Source organism: Cinclus cinclus, chromosome 5, assembly GCF_963662255.1.
Source record: "Cinclus cinclus chromosome 5, bCinCin1.1, whole genome shotgun sequence".
NCBI classification, from domain to species: Eukaryota; Metazoa; Chordata; class Aves; order Passeriformes; family Cinclidae; genus Cinclus; species Cinclus cinclus.
In genome coordinates this window covers 62,649,052-62,673,819 of record NC_085050.1, presented here as the reverse complement: position 1 = coordinate 62,673,819, position 24,768 = coordinate 62,649,052, and the positions used below count along the sequence as shown (strand labels likewise).

General features: G+C 39.1%; 1 protein-coding gene across 2 annotated transcripts; it reads left to right on the top strand.

Annotated features, from left to right (window-relative positions):
- The first annotated feature begins 6,094 nt into the window (after positions 1 to 6,094).
- On the top strand, positions 6,095 to 19,710 carry LOC134044071 (glycerol-3-phosphate acyltransferase 3-like). Of its 2 annotated transcripts, none has more exons than XM_062493076.1 (12): positions 6,095 to 6,250; positions 13,161 to 13,233; positions 14,749 to 15,019; positions 15,399 to 15,473; positions 15,825 to 15,914; positions 16,242 to 16,335; positions 16,624 to 16,739; positions 17,419 to 17,474; positions 17,816 to 17,901; positions 18,542 to 18,670; positions 19,095 to 19,174; positions 19,596 to 19,710. In XM_062493076.1, the coding sequence occupies exons 1-12, from the start codon at positions 6,095 to 6,097 to the stop codon at positions 19,708 to 19,710; spliced, it is 1,341 nt and encodes a 446-aa protein (XP_062349060.1). The 2 variants fall into 2 exon arrangements, with proteins under 2 accessions (XP_062349060.1, XP_062349062.1); XM_062493078.1 differs by having other exon boundaries at positions 14,731 to 15,019.
- Positions 19,711 to 24,768: the final 5,058 nt, after the last annotated feature.

The following is a 24,768-nucleotide window of genomic DNA, read 5'->3' as shown; positions in this document are numbered from 1 at the left end:
TTCCATGCTTTTTAGGTCTCACACATGTTTTTTTTTAGGTTGCATATAAAATTAATATTTTCAGTGTAGTTTCTTTTGCCTTATTTTTTTTGCGAGATTTGGAAGGGGAATGGTTAGTTTTGGCATATTTGCATTTGAATAAAATTTTTTAGGTATTATTTAAAATATATGTGAATGATGCCAGCATTTAGAAGGGAAAACTGCTGTGATTCTTAACTATTGTTACAGTGGAGAGAGGAACCAGGTAAGACTTTCATTTCTCAACACACTCATAAATGATCTAGATCTCTGAATAAGGGGATGACAAGTCTCTGGATGGTACAGAATGATGGACAAGGTTGATGGGAAAGAGCCAGCATACAATTCTTCATCTAAAGGGATATATTACAACAAATGATTCCATTATCATGTTGCTGTGGTAGAGGAAACAAGCATGGTTTCTTGTTATGACAAGCTTCTATAGCTGTTTGGGGAGAAAACATTGAAAGTGGACATGAAATGCTGACCCAGTTCAGGAATTCTCCCAAAGGACCCTGTGCTGTCCTTGCAGTCACTAAGCCAGAGCTGGGAGAAAACGGTATGAATTTAATCAATGCAATAGGTGTTAGGTATTGACAAATAAATTTATTACATTGTGTTGATACACAAACCATATACAAGATTTATATGGACAATATAGGAGGAATGTATTGGCAGCCATGCAATGCCTGCACATCTCTGGGTATTTATACATTGCTGAGGCAAACAAATGTAATCAGAACATGTCATAGATTTCCCTGTTTTGAGATACAAAGACTCAAGCCTATTGTAAGCCACAGGATACAATAACTTTCTGTAATTGTTGAATTTATCTTGTGTGGAAACAGTAATGCTTTTGTGGTCAGAGCAAAATGTGTTACACTGGTACAATGAGTAATACAGTAGTTAAAGATACTTCTTCAATGTTTTCATAATTCCTCGGCTGATGGCCAAAGATAAAGTGTAGCTAGCACTCTCTTACTGTGGTCAGATACAAACACACTCCTGTTTGGTGGTGAAGATGAAATCTGTAGAGACCTAAAGAGCAGCAGACATAGGTCAGTTAGAGTGAGAATGCAGAGGAGCATATATTTGTGCATGAAGACAGTGTGTTTTCCATAAATAAATATTGCACCTGACACTGCTTACCATGCCATAGGTGACCTCTAAGGTTATTCTCGCCTTCTGGAGGATTTTCTACAAATAAAGCATGAACTTCAATCTTGATAACTATCAAAACAAACTACCACAGTTTATTTCATCCTTGAGTAGCAGTTAGGTAAGGAGTTTGGTAAATGTGGGGTTGAAACATTGAGAAGACATAAGCATAATTAAAAAAGGTTTTTTGTTGTTGTTATAGCTGGTTAAAGTTTAGTTAAAAAGAGATGCTCATAGTAGTTTTCATTCTCAGTATACTTATGAGAATTACTGGGGTGTAGAATGTTCTGATCAGTCCTGAAGAGTTTCTTATCCTGCAAAACATAATCCTGGTATTCCTGGATGTTAAGTGATGCTGGTAAATCAGCCTAGGTTTGCAGTCTGACTGTGTCATTGACTAACAAGGCTTTTCTAAATAGACCAGTCTGCTTTGCAGCATGGCAAAACTCATGAAGAAATACCACGGGAGCCCTACAACTGGAGTCAGAAGAATAATTTTAGCAGTAGTAACACCTTCCTGTGCCTAATGGCAATGTCAGGATGCACTTCTGTTCACTGGATGCAAGCAGCTTTTGACAATGTTGCTACTCCAAATAGGCAAAAAATTATACCCTGTATATTTCCTATAGAAAGGAACAAGTAATAGAAGGTTGACCTTGATTGACAGTCATGATCATTGTCATTTGCCTCAGGTAGAAACAGCTCTTTGTTAACCCTTAGGGAGTGTGTTACTTCAGCACCTGAAGCACCACCTGGCTGAAGCTCAGGAATCAGTGGTGCTTTGGAGCATTATCTGCTGGGGACATGAGATGTTTGAGTGGTCTGATAAGAAAGGTGGTACAAGAAAGGCAGGCTGCAAACTCTCCCCTGACATCCCCTTGGAGTCACTAGAATGGTTAATGTTGAAAAGGAAGGAAGCATACTTAGAAAGAGTGGTTGCCAAAATTTCTGTGACCGTGTGGTTCCTTCTTTTTGAAGACCGTGGCAAGTGTTATTTCCAGGCTGTGTTCCCCCCATGTATCAGAGGGAAGGTAAAACCATAGTGGCACTTCTTGAAAGCTGTCACCTCCACAGCAGTTTATCTGTTCACAGTGCATATGAACCTGCTTAAACCATTAAACTGCTGTATAACCATTGCTGTGCAGGAAAAGGCTGTTTATACCTGATTTGACCCTTCCGTGTGAGGCACTACAGATAGGCACAGGTCCGTGCTGTGTTTGCTTCTTCTTGCACTGAAAAAATAAATGGGTCGTAATTCCGGTTCCCTCCGACAATTGGCAGTTAGGCAACAGGCAATGTTTTGCAATATGAAATTAGTAGAATGACCTCAAGGGATCTAGAACCTAGAGTGGGCAGCTGATGCCCATTCCATCTCCTTGTCATTTCCCTAGGAGACCGGGAATTGTTTCAAGTGAATTTCTTATGCTTGTGGGTGTCAATTTGAGACTTGTTAAATTAAAGGGAGCTTTGCTCTTGGATTCCTCTTGTGTCACCCACATCACTTTCTTCTAAGTTGGATTCCATACTTCCAAATGGACAGAGAGTTTTGCACGTTTTCTGGTGGCTTTTCCTAATATATGGGGTACTTAATCATAAAAAAGTGCTTGTGGTTATTTGGTATAAATTCATCAGCTGTTATTTACTGGACCTTACAAATGAGTGCTACATTCTGTTGCTGCATGTTTGTTTGAATTATTTTCAGTATCTTCCCAATTCTGGATAGAGCCTCTCTCACAGCTTCAAAACAGACATGATTGCAGCAGGCTGGCTGTTGGTAAGAGGGACAAAAAGAGCAGAAAAATGACATGCAGAAGCTCTGTTTAGTCAGTGTAGTCAGTGGATGGCAGAACTAATTCTGAAAAAAATTATTTTGCTAAGGAAGTTTATGTAGCCACATTACAATCTGTAGTTATTCAGCTTAGTGTTGGATGCATATCTACTCACACTGGAATTTGACCAAAATTGCATTTCATGGCTTTTCTGAAGAAATAATAATAATAATAATAATAATAATAATAATAATGATGGGGTGCAAAAAGCTATGCCAAATTTCTGACCAAAAAATAGGAAGCTATATTATACCTGGAGGAATAAAGAATTTCCTTTCTTCTTCACATGATGAGCAAGTACATTACCTTCATTCAGGGCAGAGATAAAATTCAAACCCATATTCACTTCTATAGTAGTCTCAAGTGCTTTGGAGTTTAAACATACAGTGTTTAGACCAACATGTCTCAATTGTTTTTATGCTCATGGTCTCAAGAGCAGACAAATGCTTTAGAGGCTTTGGCAGCCTTTTTTTTTTGGCTGAAATTTAACAAAATTGAACTCTGTGGTCATGATTGGACAAATTCCAGTATTAAGGTTCATTCCTGAGTGGGTTTTGGGACAATTTTCCATTGAATTAGAATTTTTATTCCATACTGTAAATAGGTAGACGTGCAGAATCTCCTTGATTTTTGTGTCATGCCCAATTTGAGTGGTTAAGGTGTAGGCTTTTTGTTTGTGTATTTGATTGCTTCTTTTTCTCTCCAAACCATGTAACGTTGATGGTAACAGAATAGTGAGACCACTGAAATTATTTTCATTATTTTTGAGAGGTACAAAGTGGATAAAGCAAAGAATAAATGTAAGAGCCTTGGCCATATGGATCTTGTAGTACCTTTGGGCTGGATGGTTTGACCACCTCAACAGAGAGGCTACTTGAAACTCTTCAGTTCTTTCTTTGTATGGTTTCACAGGATGAAAAGCAATTCTCCCATATCCAGGAGAGGAAACTTCTTCCTCCCACCCAGGCTAGGGAAGTTTGTCTTTCCTTTTCTGCTTTTAAGAAATTGTCTTAGCGTGCCTAAACTTACTGCTGAGGCTTCCCACCAAGAAAGTCGGCGGATCTTCCTGTTCCTTGCAATGCTTCATTTTGCCCACCTTTCCTGCCTCAAATCAGGTCCCAGAAATTACCTCCACCCTCCCGCCCACAGGGTTTTTAGCACCCAGACTATGTGCATACCGATGCCCTGTGCCTAGGCTGATGGCAGCTATTCACAGGTGCTGCCAGGTGGATCAACGCCCTCTCCTCCAGATCTCCACCACAGGCCATGCTGTGGAATGTGTGTTAGCTGGGCAAGCCAATTGAGGAAGAGACCTGAAAGGAGAATAAGGAATGGTAGCTAAAGAGAAATGGGTGAGCAAAGCTGTTTTACAATGGAGCATCATTCCTAGAGGAAGCCTTTTGGCAGGGCAGGTGGGAAACAGTGTTTAATGGTGTACCTGGCAGCAGCAGGGTAGAGAGCCAGGGGCTTAAGGTTTCCACTGAGAGAAGGAGTGTTGGAAAGGCAGAAACACTTTAAAAAAACCAAACCAGTGAGGTTTTGGAGAGGATACAGAAGGCTCAGAAGGCAGCCTGCAGGGGGAGAGAAGATAAGGAAGCTAAGTAATGAAGAGGTACAAAAGAGAAGTTGTATTGGTGGTAAAGATTGCAATGTCATTTGAAAGAGCTGAGGGATGTCGTGTAGCAGCAAATCTGAAGGTACAGATTTGAAGGTACCGATTTGAAGGTACAGATTGACTCACTATGGCACAAGAAGTGTGCCATGGATTTACATGGGCTTGTGAGCATCAGGAGTCTGCCCACTGGTGCCTGGGTGCGTGGTGTAAGTTAGAGATGGTGCAGCCCCCTCTGACAGCTGTGCTGTTCTCACTGCCTGGGCAGTGTTGGGAGCACATTTTGCACAGGATCTTTGGGGCTGCTTCCATTTCTAAGGAATCCAGCTGCTCCACAACACAAACCAAGCAATAGTACTTGGGGATGGGAATATATTAATAGGCTTCAGACAAACACAACAATGTAAGTATTGGCAAAGGGAAGATCTTTTGTGGATTGGCATGTCACTGTCTTGGAAGTTATGCCCTAAACGCTCATTCCACTAAGGCTGGTTAATTTGTTCTGTGGGAAGGTTGTAAATGAGCGGCTGGTGAGCTCCTCTGATGTTCTAGAGTTATTCACTTCGTATCATCTGTGATGCACACAAAAAGGCATGAGAAGAGTGGCTGTAAGGGTCTGAGCTGGGTATTTTCTAAAAATACTGAATTAAATTATAGAAATTTGATAGGCTAGAAGGAGAAACAGGATTATCTATTGCATTTCAGTTCTGTAGTTGAATAGGTGCAAAGATAGATGGCTTGTTACTTCACCACAGTGTATTTTGTAACCCTGTAATACAGGCTTTTTGGCTAATTTCTGATAGAGTGAAGGGAGCAGGTTTATTGTCAATCCTTGCTTGCTGAAACTTGCATCTTCATTTCATATGTGTTATTAAAAAATGAAACACAATAGAAAAAGCCTGACTTGCACCTCAAGCTTCCATTTTGTTCATTTGTTCGAATACCAAAACAAGGCAGTTAATTCACCACGAAACAGAAAATCTTACTGAATAAATCACAGATTTGTGCAGATGTCAGTTGGAGAAATGCTTCATGTGTATTAATAAGATTTAGAATAGAAGATTTTAGGCAGTCTGAAAAACACACCCACCTAGTTCTGTATTGTAATTTATTGGCAGGACACCTTGTGAAAACCAGTTGTCATACTGACAAGGCTCCTTATTGGCAGCATCTAATTATCTAACATATAATATTACTTATCATGTTTTTTTTCTTTCTTCTCCCCTGGTAAGCAAATACTTATCGATTACAAGGAAGTGGGTGGAGTTAGGGCGGGACAAAGGGTAGAAATTACCTTATCATTGAGAGTATCAGTAGTGTCAGTCTTCAGTGAGCAACAGCCTTCTCCTAGACACAGCTTTGGCTCTTACAATGTGTAATTTTTATTACTCTCTCTCTTGAAGTTTGCTAGATTTTCCACTACAGATGAGCACATATTCTCAGAAAGGCAGCTGGATGGAATTTTGGAGGAGCAAACATGGAAGAAAATAGAGAAGGCCATGGCCTTGCAGAAGGCAAGATTTTGTCTATCTGGATAATTTTGTTTGTGGCATTAGTTTTGTTGCCTTCGATATTTCGAGTGTCACTGGGGATTTCTCATTTCTATGTGAAAATTTTAATTAAAATGTTAGAGGTAAGTTGAGAAGTGGGTTCAAAAGGTATGTGTTTGCTATAGGACATGTTTAATACAAAAAATAAAAATCTGTACATTTGATAGAAATGCCATAATGTCAACAGAAAAAATATCCATTAACTTGTATGTGTTTTTTTGCAGCTTTATTTAATATGATAATCTTTTGGGGGGTATCTTTAATGATACCTAGTTATGTGCTGATTTATAATCTGCTACTGGTTTGAGGTTTTTTGGGGTTAAGGTAGAGATTCCATAATATTTTCTTCTAATTTCATGCTTGTTAGAATGCTTCATGCAAGTAGAATACCCATGACAAGTCAAGTATAAAGAAAAGGATAAATTAGTTTGTGGGAGTTGGTAAGTAAAACCATGCATTTTAGATTTATAAAAGTTTCAGTGGTTTTATTTGGATTGTTTTAATTGCTTGGAATTAATATTCCAGGTAAGAACACTGATTCTGTGTGTTTGCTTCACCCAGTTATAAATCTGGGGGATCCAGCAGTTACAAGTTCTTCTGTACAAGACTTTAAGGAATCTGTGTGCAACCTTCTAAAGGTGTAATTTTTCTAGAGATAAACAGATCATGGTTAAAATCCTGATCCTGCTTCTATCAGTAAAGGGTTTCTGGGGCTTTTTATGAGCCAGAATCCCATTTAGAGTTTTTTAAATTTGACTTTTGATATTCATTATTAGCCAGAAGTAGGTGCTGTGAATTCATCATATTGAACAGTGAAGCATTTCCATTTTCCAGTAGATTAACTTTGTGCTTCTGGCATAAGCCTGCTTTCTGTGAATATACTTTCTATTTGTGGCAGAAAACACGTTACTGTTATTGTTGTTATTATTATTAAGCCATTGGAGTAATCTGCTTTGCAGTGGAACATACCTGTAACAGTGTGATACAGTTAATATCATGACCACCTTACCTTGCCAATTCTGTCTTTTATTCTTCTTTTGTTTGTTGTTGCTGGGAGAGTTTGCTTGTTTGTGGGTTTGGGGAGTTTACTTGTTTTTTTAATTTGTTTTAATACTGATTAAGAGCTTTTGAGCAGTATCTGTCTTCAGCTGTATGAACATCATTTAGCACAGTGCTCATGACTGCAAAATTTAGGGGTTACTTATTTTTTCAGATACTGATGTCAGTGGGCAATGACTGCCTGTGGTGGCTGAATGTAGTACTGGCCTTTATATCTATTTTTTAATCAGCCAGTGGTATGCTAATTAAATTCTTATTTGTACCCTAATTAAGAGCTACTGTCATATCAAACCTGTCTTTTGACAGCTTTGCTGCTGCAGTTGGTGGGCATCAAAATAATTTCTGGGGTATCTTTTCCCTGTGCATTTCCCAACTTCAAGAGACATTTGACCTGCTCAGTGTGTGTTTTATGTAGGAAGACACTTCCCTTTCGTAAAGCACATGAAGTATTTTTCTCTCCACAGTTTTTGTAACAAGCTATGAGCATGATAATTCTATGCTTACAATGTGGAGGATCAATGAATCAAAAAATAAACAAGTTAATTTTTATGTGGTCGGCTATAGCCTTTTGTGTCTAGTTCCCTGTTGCCACAGCAGCTAATAACAGGCATAGCACAACCTCATGCACTGCTGTTTAGGCTGGCTTATTTTGTTCTTTTGTTCAAAGTTGTTCCCTACTTGTCCTGTGGGCAAAAAAAGGAGTTTCCTCTGTTTCCATCTTACAATTAACTCTAATGTTTTTCTTTGAATTATTGTTAAATGCTTCTCATTGTACCACAGGAGTAGCTAAGAGCTATCTTGGTGGGAGATGGGAGGGAGGAGGGATGGAAGGGATGTTAGATCCCCCTTTGCTTGTAATGTGACCCACTAGATTGTTTGGAAGAAAGGGTAGGACTGGAAATGCTGGGTTAAATCTTGTGCACAGAATTGCTGGGCATTCTTGGAGATCTGGGGTTTTTTCACCAGAATACAGCCAAAATTGTAGCTTGGGATAAATCAGCTTTAAAGCAGGCTTGTTTGAGACATGAACAAGCTAACACTGAAAGCCTAGAGAGGTGCTGACTGGTTTCTAGCTGTGGTGCTGTGTTCCTGTAATGTTGCTAGTGGGATAATGCACAGAGAGCATCTGTGGTTCGTGTTGTCCTCTGGAATGGTGAAACAGGATGCCTTCCCAGAGAGCTGAACTGGAAATGCTGAAGATGCTTAGTCACATATTAGCACACTACTGACTATATTGCAGGAATATCACTGCTCTAGGAAGTGCCAAACAACTGGGTGATGCTTCAGCAAAAATCCAACTTTGAGCACTATGGCAGGTCTCTCCATTGTGTTGCACTTGACTTAGTCTGTTATGTAGACCAGCAAAATTAATAAAAAACTTTTCAAGCGAGGAGTTTCTTTATATCTGTTTCTTACAGCTGTTTTATTTTCCTCCATGTTTGGCAACTTGAGAAAAATAGAAGAGTGGAGACAAAGTCAAAAAATATTTTTTAAAGTTTTGTTTTCAAAGAAAATGCATCTTTAGACCTTACTTATTTTGTTGTGAGCAAAGAAGGTGTTTTAGCATAAAACTCAAGTGTTCAGCTCTATCACTAAGCAACGAGTAATGGTGGCATATGATGAAATAAGTCACTTTGATTTCTTGACTTCACTGAAGTGTTTTAGCACTGTGAATGGTGATTGGAATAAATGGGAAAGATGTAATAATGTATGGAAATAATTTTTACCCTCTGCTGCTTTTCTGTCAAGGAATCTAGATACTTGTTATTTCAGAAAGAAAATAAATAATTTTATAAAAGCAAGATTCAAGGTTTTGAAAGTTGGGGTGACTGTTTTTGTTTGCAGGTGCTTTTTGTGGTTGGTTTTTGGAGGTTTTTTTTGGAGGACATATGGATGATATCCTAGCAAAATACTTCCAATACAGTAATTTCTCAATTGCATATCTGTTAGCCCATTATTACTATTACACTATATTTCTGGAAATTATAAAGGTGTATGTGGTTTGGGTTTTGTTAGGGTTATTCTTTCACATATGCTTGTAAACTTTTATTTGTAAATAATGTCTTTTCTCTGAGCTTTGTCTGTCCTGGGGTTTGTTGGAGACTAGAATAGTAGCAAAGCTGTGCCAGGGATGTTGCTCCAGTGATTGTAAAAGAAGATGCATTTGCTAGGATGAAATCTATGCCTTGCTCTCAGAGTCATGTGAAGAGTCAAAGAAACACATTGAACAGCCGCAGCTCTATTTGCCAAGAAAAATTCTGGAGTTTTACAAGATCTGAACTTCTGTATGAAATTGGAGCATTGTTGCTTCTTGAGAAAAATAAATCAGCCAGCTAAAAACTGTGAGTAGTTTTTGCATTGAGAGCTCACTTGCACACAGAGGTTACTCATATGCTGTAAACTCCTACTGGAGTATGGCAGATGTTGCAGACACTGCAGCTGGTGAAAAATTGTACTGCTGTGCTTTTAAATACATGGTTATCCTCAGCTGGCCTCTCCATCAAAACCCAAACAAATTATACCTGTGCTTTTATCCCAAACAAACCTTTCTCAACCAAATTCATCAGTCCTCATGGAGCAGCCAAGAGACTTGTGAGTCATTTTCACAGCCTGAGGGTGGACAGTCACATCCTCTCAGACACTGAGCATAACACTCACACCATTTGATCTGGGTTCATGTTTGTGACAGGCAAGGGGAAATGAGGCCAGGCAGAAACCACTGTTGGATGAAGAGGTCACAAATGCTTGATCTTAGGTGGTGATTTTAGTTTGTGCTGAAAATCTACCAAGCTTTTCTCTTAGCCACCATCGTAGAAGACTTTACATAGAGGAATTGCCCCAAAGCCTTTGTCACACATGAGGGAGAGATTGAGAAAAGTTCATGTAATGAGTGATTAGAAAAATATTTTCTGAGAATTTGGGATGTGAGGTAGTAAAATATGGGAAGAGAGGCAAAACTGAATTATTACATAGTATGGAAAAACAGAGTACTGAGCTGTACTTGAAAGGGAAAGGGGAGGAAAAATCCTGCAAGAAATGAGATTTCAGGAAATGAATATTCCACATTGTATTTCATGTCATGTCCTGTGAAGACAGTAATTAATATAATGAAGTATTGGGCACCCTCATTTTCTTTAGTATGTAATTACAGGAAGCTCAAAGAAATGGACTGTTGGAGTTAAGCTGTCAAATATTCACTATTCCAGGTGGTATCAACTGTTGGGTTTTGTACTCCTTGCATCCTTATCACTTCAGAAATGGGAGTGAGGAAAGCCTGCAACACCTGAGTTCTCATTCAGTCAGCAAACGGAGGAATGAAGTTGCTACATTTAATACTTAAATTCTGTGTTAGTTGCAACATCTGTGTTTTTTTTTGTAAGGTATTTAAAACATCCCTTCATTACTGTTTTGCAACAAAGACCAGCGTGACAGCTCTGTCTCAATACTGTGCAATACAAAGGTGATCACAAAGCCTTATTTCATTTTTGAAAACATAATATGCACACAGATGCTACCAAATGCAGAACAACACAGTAGCCACTCCAGAGTTAATTAGTCCAGAGTTTGACCCAGACAGATGGCTTTGACAGTTGTCAATTCAATAGCTTGACTGAAAGCCTAAGACCTGGGTGACTGTACCCCTGCATTCCCTCCTCACTGCTTGTTCTTCTGTCCCCCCATGCTAAGCCATGAGTTAGGAGAATTTCATGTCCCACGATGGTTTGTGGAAATATATTGCCTTTTTTCTTGCTCACACACTCCTCCCAAAGCTTTCCCATGGTAAACCTCAGTTCTTGTAGTAGAAGAGAAAATGGATAACTGTTCCTTAAGCATCTGCTCTGTGCCAGTCCACACTTTGTAGATGCCTATCTTAACCCATCTCAGCCAGCTCTTTTCCAAGCTAACGAGCCATGTGTAACTGTTCAGCCTTTGGAAGCTCTTCCTCATCTTCCTTAGACACTGCCTTTGTAGCCTTGACTATTTCTTTAAAATCTGCCACATTTACCTCACTCTTTCTCTGTGCTAGGAGGCAAGATTTTATAATTTACTAGTAAACTTTATAAATGTTTGTTGGTTTTGACTTGTCTTGCTCATTTAGATTAGTTAATGTGTGTCTTTTGAGTCAGCTTGGTCAGAGACTGTCACCCTTTTTCTATCTGGGAATCAAAAGCCAGCATCCTGGAGGTATTCCAGATCCTTCAGGACAGTATGAGCAAGCTCATTTCTGGCAATGCTGGCCAGATGATAGGTGCTTTTTTGTGTAGGAGGACAATGATAGGCAAGATAAGGGTGGTAGACAGGAGACAGGAAAGCAGAGGCTGAAGCAGAAAGCTTTATTTTTCAGTCTCAAACAATTCATATTTTTTCCTCCCTCATGCCATGCAACTGTCCTAAAAGAGTTGGGGAAGGGATGAGAAACAGCAGTATTTTGTAGAGAGGTTAAATTTGCCACATCTGTCTTTACTCTCTTTTGCAATGTTCCTGTACCTGTTCTGTATGTTCTTTCATTTCTCAGTGTGTGGGTTGCTGTTTTCATGACATCCCCTGGCTCCACCATTCTGAATGACTCTCCATGTGTTGCAAAAGATTGAGAGAGATGATGTACCTGTTGACCTTTTCAGGAGAATAATTGGGAAGTATAGACAAGATGATGGTCTGTTGTGTGGGGTTTTTAATTTATTTTTTGGGGGGGAGTTGTTCGCTTTATGGTGCTATCAAAGACGGTTTGTATGGAATTTAAAATACCACATCAAAGCCTATTCTGCCTTCACTTTTTTCTTTTCTTTTATGATGGATGGTTAAAAAGAAAGGTCAGCTAAAGGTAACTAAAACATCCTAATTATGTCAAGGCAAAATGTCCATTTTGTTACTGTCTTAACTTAAATAGCTACAGAAAGAGCTGGCAGAGAGCATGCAAATGTTAAGGGTGACAAAAAGCTGGTTGTTGTTTGCACATAAGATGTGTTGTAATGTAGTGAAGAGTATTTGAGATTAGCTTTGTGGTGGCTTGTGTGGCTGCACATGTCAGCTAGAGGGAAATACATGTTTAGCAAGAGTTTATACAAAGCAGATGGATTTATCCTTATCTGTTGTATATGGGAACCCTTAATAGCAGGTGAAGGCATAAACGGAGCCTTTAATAATGAGTAGAACCTACTCTCAAGTGTCCCGTGTCCTTTGTTATGTATTTGACATAAATACAGCCAGATTTTAGTACTTATGAGCACTACTATGTATAGGTCTATGTATGTATGATGGAAGCATTCAAAACTAGACAAACTTCAAAAATCAGGAATATTTTGATACTTGATTTTGCTAATGGAGGGTTTTATGATGCCCTACACAAGGAGAAGCTAAAAAAAAAAAAAAAAAGGAATACAGAGAAGGGTGAAAGCTCCTTACCAAAGCTTTTACTTTCTGAATACTATTGATAAAAATGTTGCCAACTCCATTTTCTGTCAACAGAGAATACTTGAATGCTCTCAGAACGAGGTAATATCTTTTACTCTTTAAGACCCAGATTTTTAGATCTATTTTTTCTGGCATGTCTCTAATGTCAGTGATACTATTTTGTATAATCCTATTGCTTGAAACTAACTGGAGTAGAGAGAGTTTTGGACACAGTGGATCTTAGACTGTCTTATTGGTAGCTCAGTAGTTTTTGGACCCCCAGGAAAAAAAACTACAACTTCTTCTATCCTGAAAAGAAGTTTGAGCCAGACAGTTTTTTTCCTGGAAATGACAAAAGGTAGTCTATGCAAGAAATGAAACAGGAGACGTGCGTGGCACCTTTCAGGCTGAATTTGAAAAATGAAAATCCTAGACCTGTCAGGGTTAAAAGAGGCTCAGACAATTCACCTTAAGTAATTACAGAATGTCTGGAAATGATGAAATGAAAACCATCAACATCTACTTTTCTTGTTTTGGGAACAGTGGGCCACCCTGCAGATTGAGGAGGGAGTAAAAAAGCAGAAGGCGATGGCACTTGAAAATTTAATCTCCACTGGTAAGATTTCTGGATGAAGGGGACACAACACTATTTATCTCGTAAAAATACAACTATTTAACAATCTTACTTAGAAAGGAGTTTGATGAGCAAATATTCATTGGAGTTATATAACCTACAGTTATAACCTACATATGCATGTTATAAAGAAGATAATCTCTGAGTTTTGTGAATAAAAGGAATTAGAGACTAGTGTGGGTATAAAAAGACATTGCTGATAAGTATTTGGGAAGCATCCCTGTTTTGCTAAGTGTTTTTTGCTTTCTGGCTCCATCAGTTCTCTTTTAACAGGATTAGGAGGAATAAGTGGTAGTGCTTGACGTGACTTTGTATGGTTATCTTTTGCTTCTTGTAACTCTCAGCATGCAAAAAATCCAGGGTCTCTAAAGCAGGAGCTACAGCATCCCATGGATCACAGTTACAATTTTCACTCTTTTCTAGACATGAGGATAAAATCCAAATAAATTTTTTCCCAAACTGTTTTTCCTTTCATCTTTGACCAAAGAGGAGTGGGTTAAGTTCTCACAGTTATCCTTTTACTTGTAGTGTCATTTTTAGTCATTAGTGATGTAGACTGCTTGGTTTGTCAGCTAATAATTTCCTGGTGTGATGATTTCCTGGGAGTTGAAGGTTTTACTGAAGTGCAGATGGAGGAAAGTTTTGTAATTCTGATAGGGGGAGGTAGGTTGATCAAGATAAATTGAGTGTATTTTTACAATGCATATTTAATGTCATCCAATACACTCTCTTAAAAAAAAAAGGGGGACAAAAAACCCAGTTGTTAGCTGGTATGACCCAAAAGAATTTTAGTCGCTATTACCAGGCAGATAAGAATCTGGTCTCAGAGTGACCTCAGCAGATATCTGAGACTTGCTGTGTGGCTGTCCTATGGGGTGTGATTTTTCAACTAGCAGACCAAGAATGTCTTGTCATTCTTCCTGCACAATGTGTCTATGTAATGCTTTGTATATCTGGGGGAGAAATTCAGGCACTTTCAAGTTTCTTGGTAGTGAAGTGACTCTTAACAAAGGGATAGGGGAAGATAGAAGGTTCCAAGAAAAAAAAAAAACATGCGGAGGAAGGTGTTTTTTTACAGCTGAGAAACAATAAAGTTCATCAACAGCAGCAAGAACAAGAATTATACAAACTCTGCCTGAATTTGAGTCAGGGCACCAGGAGGGATCTGCCACTTGGCAGTGTATAGTTGACATTTGTGGTGTGAGTGCCCATGTTATTTGGTAAATGAAAATGAAGCAGGTGTTGTGCTCAAGGTTTTATTTGCAGCTTAATTGGAATCCTTTTCTCCTTCCTCAGCTATTTAGGGGTCTTATATGGTATAGGATTAGAGATATAACTTGTGAAATGAGCTGTCAGCACATAAATAAGGCATAGCAATGCCATTGTGGTGCTTGAGTAGGAGAAGAGCTTTTTCTAAAAAGCACATGTATTTTACTCTCTTTGGAATCCATATTGTTCATTTCACCATGTGGAAGGAAGGCTCATTTCCTCATGCAGGGATCATCCAGAGAGATGAGACCCCCATGGAAGAGGAGGTTGTTGGCCAGTGCCAAGGATGTTTCAGCCTTGCTGATGTCATGTACTTCTCCAAGAAGGGCTGTGAGGCAGTTGCAGAAGATGAAGTCACACACAGGTTCTCCTCCGAGGAGCTGCTGTCCTGGAATCTCCTCAGCAGAACCAATGCCAACCTGCACCATGTCAGCTGGAAACTGGCTGCTGTGTGGGTCACTGGCATCCTAATTCGGTATTGCCTCCTGCTGCCTTTCCGGTGAGCCAGACAGAGTTTTGTGGGATTGTTTTTTATGGTTCTTTTTACAGAAGTTGGGAAATAACATACTATTGGCTAGTGGAGGAAGGAGAACCTGGCATGACTTTTGCAAGAAGCCATCTAAACTCAAATATCCCTTAAAAAAAAAGTAAATTTCCCACGTTCCATGTTTTATTAGCAATTAATTTGCTTTTAAAATCCAGCAAAGCTGGATTAAGGGGTTTATGTGCTAGTTAGCTAGTGGTTTATTGCTAGTTAGATGCTATTAATGCTGGAAGGAAGCATTGTGAAGTGATCAAAGAGCCAAATAAGAATACCTGCTTGCTTACTCCTCCAGTTTTGCTTCTTGGCATTTAATTGAGATTATTTTACTTTGCAGCATCTGTTTGTCTGTTTTCAGCATCCTGTTGCTGGTGTTGGCCACTACAGTAGTAGGACGGATTCCAAATGGCAGGTAGGTGTTTGCTGTGGGCTCTTTCAATTTCTTCTGTATTTCTTTAAGGACTTGAACTAGTAGTTGAAACACTCTGCTGAAGTCCGGGTGATTGATGTAGACTATCGTGGGGTGACTTTTTTCTCTCCTGTAAAATTTTGTCTTCTGTAAAATGGTTGTTGTGAGACAGTTATCTGTAAAATCCTGTAAAATGAGTGTTGTGAGAGAGTTATGGCAATGGCATCTGAAAGCACACGTGCAATGTGAGCCTTAGTATGGTCTTTGTAGTAACAGCAACTGGGGATAACTAAGAGTTTATTTTGCCTTTCCTTCATAGAACTGGAAATGTATCTATGGCTTCATTTCTTTTAGAGTTAAAGGCTGGCTGAGCAACCAGGTCCAGATGATATGTGCCACCTTAGGTGTCCGATGTCTGAGTGGCCTTGTTCATTTCCACAACAGGTGAGTGCTGCCACCTTGCCCTTACTAGTCTGGAATTTGTTTCTTGCAGTATTTCACATGTCAAGTTTTTGAGCAGGATTCTTAGCCCATTACTGCCTGGATGCTTGATGATGGTACAGCTTGATCCAAAAAGCTGCTTGGATCATCCAGGCTCTGTCAGGAGGTTCACATGCTCTCCTGTGTTTCCTGTTGTGGATTGGCATGGTGTGTGTAGATGACATAGTGCCATCTTCAGACACTTAGATAATTTTCAGTGCTTGCCACCTGATTGGGCCTGTAGTCTGGAGAATAAACATTAACTAATTGCATTTATGGTTATCATTGCAGGGAAAACAAACCACAGGAAGGAGGCATATGTGTAGCCAACCACACATCTCCATTGGATGTCCTAATTCTGGCCAGTGATGGATGCTACTCCTTGGTATGAACAAGACAGTTGGTAAATATCAGTAATGTTGAGATACCCATAGATGTAGTGTTGGGTAAGAGGATAAACCTTCTGATAGAAAGATTGGGATTTGACAGCATCCAAACACACATTCTGGACTGCAAAAAACCAGATGCAGGCAGGTGTGTGCACACTTATGTCCAAGAAGATTGGTATAATTTATCAATCAGCTTAGTGATGGTTGCATCTGCATTTAGAATTCAATCATTTAAATGTGTATGTATGTGTTTGCTTTGTAACAAGTTTCTTTTGGGCTTTCAGGTTGGCCAGGTACATGGAGGGCTTATGGGACTTATTCAAAAATCCTGCATGCAAACCTCTCAGCATGTCTTGTTTGAACGCTCGGAAATGAAAGACCGTCACCTGGTGAGGAAAAAGTAAGGTAGTGAGGTGTTTGCTTCATTGTCTAATCAGGTGTGGTAATTTGTCATCAGCGTTGTCATTTTGTGTCATCAGTTGTCTTTTTTTTTTTTTTTGGTGATGTATGGTGTTTTGATTTTGTTCTTTAATGCAGACTGAAGAAGAGCTCCATGCTCTTCAGCTGTAGGAAAGACAGTTGTCTTGGAAAATGACAGATTTTAGTGTCTGTAATCTGCTTTGTGGTGATATTTGTGGTTTTAAGTGATGCAGCAAATGTAGTAAGATAGTGACCTGTCTCTTAATTAAATGTGGAGAATCATTAGATACATGTAAAACTGATGTTGTGAACCTAGAGAGCATGAAATTTGGAATATATTTCAGTCTGAAGAAAAGTTTGACTGCATTCATAGCTGGAATCTGGGAAGTTATTTTCACATGCTTCAAGTACCACTATTGTCTGGTTAAAATGGTAAAATAGAACTTAATACAGCTTTGTAGAAAATCTACTTTTTTAATTAGCAAGAGATACTCAGATAAAGGCCTGAAACCAGAATGTATTCCAGCTGAGGCAACTGACTGGGCAAAGGGAAATTGGGCAAGGGCTTTTCTCATCCTGTTTGAGAAGTAATGGATGTTTACAGTCTTGGACAAACGTAAATATGAAGTATACACTGAAATTTTATTTTCTCTCCACAGAATCAGAGAACACATTGCAGATAAGGCCAAGTTACCCATTTTAATTTTCCCAGAAGGTACGAAGCAACTGTATTGTTTTTATTGCTCTTCTCACTTCTTGCCATTGAGTGCAGTTTATTATATCCAGTCTTTAGAAGTGATGTGTTTGCTTTTAGTTTGTAGAATTAATTAGCTCTTGTGAGATATTAAAAGTCAGTTCTATTTTACAAAGTTTCATGAAGTTTATTTGTTTTAGCATGTAACATAATGAAGACATGCAAGGTTCTGGGATTATGTTCCAGAACTAAAGCTTACTTTCTCCTTTAACAACTAAGTCTCCTTAAGACAGTTTAGGATTCATTTCCTGATACTTTCCTCAGAGTGAATTAAGCCCTTCATCTATTTTAATTCTGTCCAGGCACCTGCATTAACAACACATCGGTAATGATGTTTAAGAAGGGAAGCTTTGAGGTAGGAGGAACCATCCATCCAGTAGCAATCAAGGTACTGTAACTGCAGTTTTCCAAACATGGAAGGATTGTTTGCAAACACTTTTCAGAGAAGCTGTTCATGTGCAAGCCTTGAAAAGGATTATGTTTGATGTGCAAAAAGTACTGAATAAGCCCCGAGAGACAGAAACTTGTGGTTTTAAGCATGAAACATGTAATTTCTGTCCTGGCTCTTGTGTGCTCTGAGGATAAAGGCAGTTTTCTTGGCACTTTCAAGTCTTTTTGAGTAGCTTTAGACAGGTAACTCCAGATCTGGAAATATTAGTTACTTTTTCTGGAACTATAATGTAGCCTGATCTTATGGAAGTTGTTAAAACTGGTGTGACCATTGTAAAGGAAACCTTTGTGGTCAGCATATCTGTAGATGACGAGTTTTTATGTTTTAAATAAGTCTTTTGCTGTAGTTATGTTTCAACAGATCTGTCACAATTTGGGGTCATGCATTGCTTGTAAAGATTAACTGTTAGAAACTTGTAATAAATGTTGGAGCTTTACTCTGAATTTACTGATGCTTTCAGGAGGTGTGATTAGATTTGTGCCTTATTTAATAAGTTGAATTGTGACTTTGTGGCCAAAAAAAAAAAAAAAAGCAGTTTATGTGGTTTAAACCAAGGCATCTTATTCTTGTCTTCCAGTATGACCCCCGCTTCGGAGATGCCTTCTGGAACAGCACAAAACATTCCATGATGACCTATGCTTTTAATGTGTTAACCAGCTGGGCTATTGTCTGCAATGTGTGGTACCTGCCACCAATGGTCAAAGAGGTTCCTATGCTTTTGTATGTTTTGAAAGTGCTTGTGAAATGGAAGGAGGTCTGCATTACTACACAAGGTGTTCTGAATCCTTACTGATAACTTAATGGACAAAGGCATGAATCAACACTACAGTCTTAATTTTAAGTGAGCATGGATTTATGTGGGATGCATCCCCTGCACTGGCCAGGCTTGGGACCTCAGGCTGTGTGTTGTTTGAGGTTGTCCTGGAAATCAGAGAGCCTCTCATGTAGTTTATTTTTGGCACCAAATAGTGGCAAACCAAGATCAGCTGGAACTGCCATGCAGCTCACATTCAGCCTGTGGGTCTGGCATAAACCCCAGTGCCTGCTGTCTGACAGAACCCTATCTTTTTAAGTGAGGCACAGAGGAAATGTTTATGTTGTAAAGCAATTATTTCAATTTTTTTTTTCAGGAAGAAGAAGATGCTGTTCACTTTGCTGACAGAGTCAAGGCTGTAATTGCTGCTCGGGCAGGAATGTCTGTGCTTCCTTGGTGAGAAGCACCACCTCTGGAATTGTTTTTAAAGGTGTTCTGTATTCTGAAACATTAGCATGGAATCCTTTAAAACCTGCTTTGTCTGCACTGTAGTCCATTGCTCTTACTGACTCTGATTCAGAAAATGTTACTTTATTACTTGAACAATTACATTAGAATAATTAGAATAATATAGTAGATAGCGAGAGATCTGACAGGTGGATCTGGACAGCAGGCAGTATTAGGTGAAAATAATTTACTTGCCTGTTAAATGCTGGGTTAAAAGAATGACATTGTGGTGTGGTAAGTCTTAGCATTGTCTTACAGGAGTCAACATTAAGAGTGGAAACTGCTTTGACTACATAGTCTAAATATAGTAATGTTTTCCTGCCTTGACCCTGAAGTGAGTTTAAAGCTGTTTCTTTTCTGTATCTTTCAGGGACGGGGGACTGAAAAGGAAAAAGGTGAAAGAGTCTTTCAAGGAAGAGCAACAGAAAAAATATTGCCAGATAGTAATAGAAAATGGGTCTGTGGGAAACAGAAATGTTTGTTAAATGCTATTTATTTTATCTCATTTTTTCATTACTTATCTCTACCAGAAAATAGACTGGTTTTATATTAAACCAAATTTGTTTTCCTTCTGTCCCCACAAGGCATTTTGCATGTGACACAGCAGGGAAACCATAAAGAGATTTCCTCATTTAAAGCAAAGTACTATGATTTTATAAATAGGAAATCATAAAATGTGCTAATAAAATTCTCCCTGATGCTGAGAAGGATCTAAAGTAGAATTAATGAATTATGTTCATTAAAATACCACTTTAAAATACTTGCAATACCTTGAGGACTTCAATGGTTACTTATAATAAATCACCTCTGTACTGCTAGACTCTCTCAGGGACTTAGACTGGCAATATTCCTGTAAGCCACAGTAGCCATGATGCCCCAGAGACAGACCTGATGTCAGAAGCCATGAAGCATTTCATCAAAATGTTTTCTGAATTGCATTTTGGAAAGGAAGTGTTGGATGTCAGAGGGAAAATGTAGATGCTGACTTTCTCCTCCATGTCACAAGACCAGGGATGGCATTGTGGAAAGTTTTCTGTTGTGACAAAGAGCAGAACAGTGTCCAGTGACCAGAACAGTGTCCGGTGTCCCTGCTGCCTGGGTGTGTGAAGCTGAGGCAAATTAATCACAGACAGTGTCATAAAAAATATCCTGTTTTTAAAAAAATCATATCTTGTGGTTTTGTTAGATCCCTTTCTGAGTCTGTTTGTATGCATTACACAAATTAAAGAAAACCTATGATATGACATCCACTGTCCTCTGCTGCTGTTATTTCTGGATAGCTTGTTTGTGTTTACCACTGGATGTGAAGGCTGAGGATTTGGCCTCAAACCCATCCTCCAGGAACACAGAGCAAGTGCACTTAAGGAGTATGCAATGGGAATATTTCTGTCTCCTATGATATTTATTGTATAAAATATTTAGTCTCCTGGTTAAGTAGCTCCCATATGGAAGGATCAGGCTTCTTTAAGTATCTGAATGTCCCTAATGAAACATACACAAATAGCTGCTGTTTTGGCCAAGGTGCTTTTAAGACAGACCTTGGTAAGAACAGTTAATAATCTTTACATGACAGCAGCCCATTGGCTGAAGTCTCAGGAAAGACAGAGAATCAGTCTTGGTGAGCACAAATACATCCTACAGAGGGACAGATGCACAGATACAACTCTGCCCAGCCCTGGAGAGTCTAGAAAAACAATATTCAGTGCAGGGGCTAACAGAAGTGCTAATTGCCCTGAGCCTGCATGGCACAGAGGTGGCACAGAGGTAGCACAGAACTGAGCTCTCCTCTTTTGTGGCCAGGCCTGGCTACAGCTATGTGAATTTCTTTGGTGGATCAGTCAGTCTAAGTATTGGTGTCATGGGTAAGCAGTAGGAGAGTCTGCCCTTTTGCACAGCTTTTAGCCACCCAGGCTAAAAGGAAAGCCACCAGGCAGTAAGGAAAATTGCCTCATTCCTGCTATGGAACGGGTCTACTTGCTCCCAAATATAGTAAGATGTGGTTCCATGGCTGTTTAAGCTGTTGATTTTTTTTCTAGGTATAAAAACATGGAGAAATGTGATTGAAAATCCTGATAACTCTCAAATGTTTTCAGTGTGCCAGAGTTTAAAACTGAGAGATTTTCCGTGTGACTGATTTCTGAATTGCTAACAGACTGCAGTAAGACAAGTGTTGAGAGCATTCTTCCCACACTACTGTGCTTTCTTCCTTCTCAGAGGTAAAATGGGAGACTGAATAGACAGTATTTTCTCAGCCATTTTTGGCTGTCTTTGTAAAACCAGCTGAAAACTCTGTGAGGTGGGTACTTACATATAGAATGGGGAATTATAAAGCAAGTGATGAACCCATTAACTTGTCAACTACAAGTGGAGTGTGCTTTGTTAGCTGCTGGTAAAAATGCCAATCTGACTTGAAATAGAGACTGCTTTGTCTTGCCCTGCTTTAAAGAAGTGTTTCTGACTTTTGGTGTTATTTTCTCTACCTACCTTCCACCTCCTCCTTTCTTTTCTCTTAAAATGCAAATGAAATACAGAATATATCAGCAGAGGCCTTGGCAATTGCTTTTACCTGAAATTTGTACTGCCCTTAGACTGCCAAGGTTAGGGAGGAATTGATTATTATCCAAAAGGTCTCCACAGATAAGTGTGTTTTCCTCCTCCTCCTCCAGGAGGGCAAGGTAACAGTAAAAAAGAACATGTTCTTATGACAACAAAATAAGTGGGAAGCTGGCAAACAGCTTATTTTTCACAGTCAAGGATTTTGCACTTGTTTTACTCCTCCTCTTTACTTATCTTTCACTTGTCTTGCAGGAACCAGGCTTCTAAACTATTAAAGCTCCTCTTATTTTTTTACCTTTGCAGCATCAAATGTAGCATGGTCTCATGCTCATTTGTGACAAATGATAGGCTAAAATGGAAGCAAGTGGAGTATTTGGGTGGATCAGGCAATTCATGCCTAAAACAAAGCCAATCAAGAGAAAAAAAACAAAAAAAAACCCCAAGCCCTGTCAGTGTAAAGAATTTTTTTCTTTTTTTTAAAATTTATTATCTGATAGCTGTGCAAACAACATAGACAAGATGTATCATCTTGGACAAGACTGTGAGCTCTGTCTTCCTCCAGAGCACAGATTTCCTCTATTGTTTACCATTTCATATATTTGCCCTTAACCAAGGAGCCTCGTTCTTTTAGTTGACTGGATGACCTCATCTCCAAATTAAATATGATACAGCTTACCTACATTCTAGGTACCCTTGCTTTGTAATTTGGTGCTGCAGCTGGTACCTTTGTTTGAAGCATGTGAGGGATGCTGTTGCTGTGGCACTAATTCACGAGGCAATGGTAACAGACCACAGTGGTGCAGGATGCATTCATCCCAAACTTGAGCTGCCTAAAGAAATGAACCACGAACTGAAAATAAATGTAGGTTGGAATGAATGAATAAAATAACTCCCTCTCACTATGTGGGTGGAGCAGAGAAAGAAAATATCTGCTGCTTCTAATCCTTGAAGACGTTACTGTTTTAACAACTGTGTGGATGGAAAAACAGATATATTTTTAAAAGTTGTCCTTTGAAACTCAGGCAGTGTGCTCATTTTTATATAATCAATATAATTTTTATATAATCGTCCCCTGTAACGTAGTTGCAATACTGATTAGTGTAGCTCAAGTCCTTTATTCCCTCGGTTCTGAATATCTTTTTCTAGCGATACCTTGCATTCGGGACCGTTTAAATGCTCATTTTTGACTTTTCTGGGCTGACTGGTTGTTCAAGGCACACCCTGAGCATTAGAAGAGATGTGCAATGGGGGCCATCTGGTGGCATCAAGTCACTGGTAGCAAACTGGTACCACTCCAGAGCAGAGCCTGCCCTCCCATTTCCAGGAAACCATGAAAACGTAAAAATAACGTTGCATACCCCAAACACTGCATTTTCGAACATTGGTCGTGGTTTACTTCCCTCAAAACTTGTGCTTGCTTAAAGTTTCAGCAGCCTTTGCTATGTGGGGTTCCTCCAGGCCATCTCTTCCCTGTCACAAACCAAAACCAGAAGTACTTCTGTCCTTTAGTTCATTCAAAATCAGGTAGGGGTCTAAGCCCTGAGCTTCCTTTTTTTTTTTTTTTTTTTAACACTCAGTAGAGGTGACAAACCTGGGATGATCCTGGAGGCGGTATAATATTTGCAGGGATGTTTCTTCAGTACCTTGATGCTGCTAGATCTTGTTTGGGGGCTGGGGATGCTTTCAGAATAACTTTTCAGGATAATGAAGATGTTCAGAACTTGATTTTTACCAGCATGCATTTCCTTGAGTTGTAGTGAGAACTACAAACTGTTAGTGCCAAATTTAACTGTACAACGTTTCACTCAAACTCTTCCATGTGCAGCTTGCCCTGACCAAAGCCAAGAAAAGCAGCCTGGGCAGCTCCTCACTCTAAGGAAGGTGTTTTGGTTACATGTGCAGTCTGAGGCCTGATTTCAAGCAGACCAATGGAGATTGGTCACATAGGTCACAGATGAGACCTCTGGGGTTTCTGGCCTCTTTGTGGGATTTGCTTTGGGAAAGGTTTCTGCTGACGTGTTTTGTTCAGACTCCTTTTGAGCGGGTTTCCCAGCTGTGGCACAAATTGTGGAGATGACCTGTAAGGAGTTCACAGGTGTTCCAACATTTGGTGTTGGAAATGGAGGCTTGGAAGTTAGTGAACATCCAGCATACAGAGGCCTTCCTGGCTCTTTGTATATTCCTTCCTGCTCTTTTTTTATTGTTTCGTTGCACAGACAGGCAGGACCTTAGCTTTGTAGTCATTTCTCCTCTCCCCTCCTCCTCTAGTTATTATTCTATTTAAGGATGGCTCCTCAATTAGTGTACTAAGCTCCTCTGTGAGCAGAGTTCATTGTGATCAATTGTCATCAAGGCTCATGTTTAGTACATCCAATCAATGCTATTCTATATAATGGCTGTGGTATTGACTGATTTGTAATTTTACAGTACGTTGAGTCCTGCTGAACTCTTTTAATATGATAATTGCTTTACTAATCAGTAGTCATGATTTGTGTGCTGTTGTGGATTATTGACATCAGTTGATATCCCCTGGTACTTCTATTTGACAGTATGAAAGATGCATGTGGTAAAAGATGTGTAGTATCTAAACTGTGGCTATTAATCAGAGTAATATTGGGAAAAGTACTATATCCTTGCATATCAAACTTTTAAGAAGTAGGTTATTAAATAATTTGGAAAGATGTAATTCTTTTTATAAGGGATAGTTATTAATAACTATAAGTTTATACAGACATCAGTTAAACAGCCCTTTTTTGTAAGCATTCATTAGTTCATACATTAAATACTGCGTTTCTGAATAATATAATAGATTTTTTTCCTAAAATGATCGCCAAATGTGGCTATGGGCAGCCTCCTTTTCTCATATAATTTATGAATTTTAATAAGATGTATGTACATGCATTGAAGTTTGTTACACTTCAAATAACCACTCTGTCCAGTGCTTTATTAATATAATTTTCTGAAATTCACCTACAAGGGATTAAAAG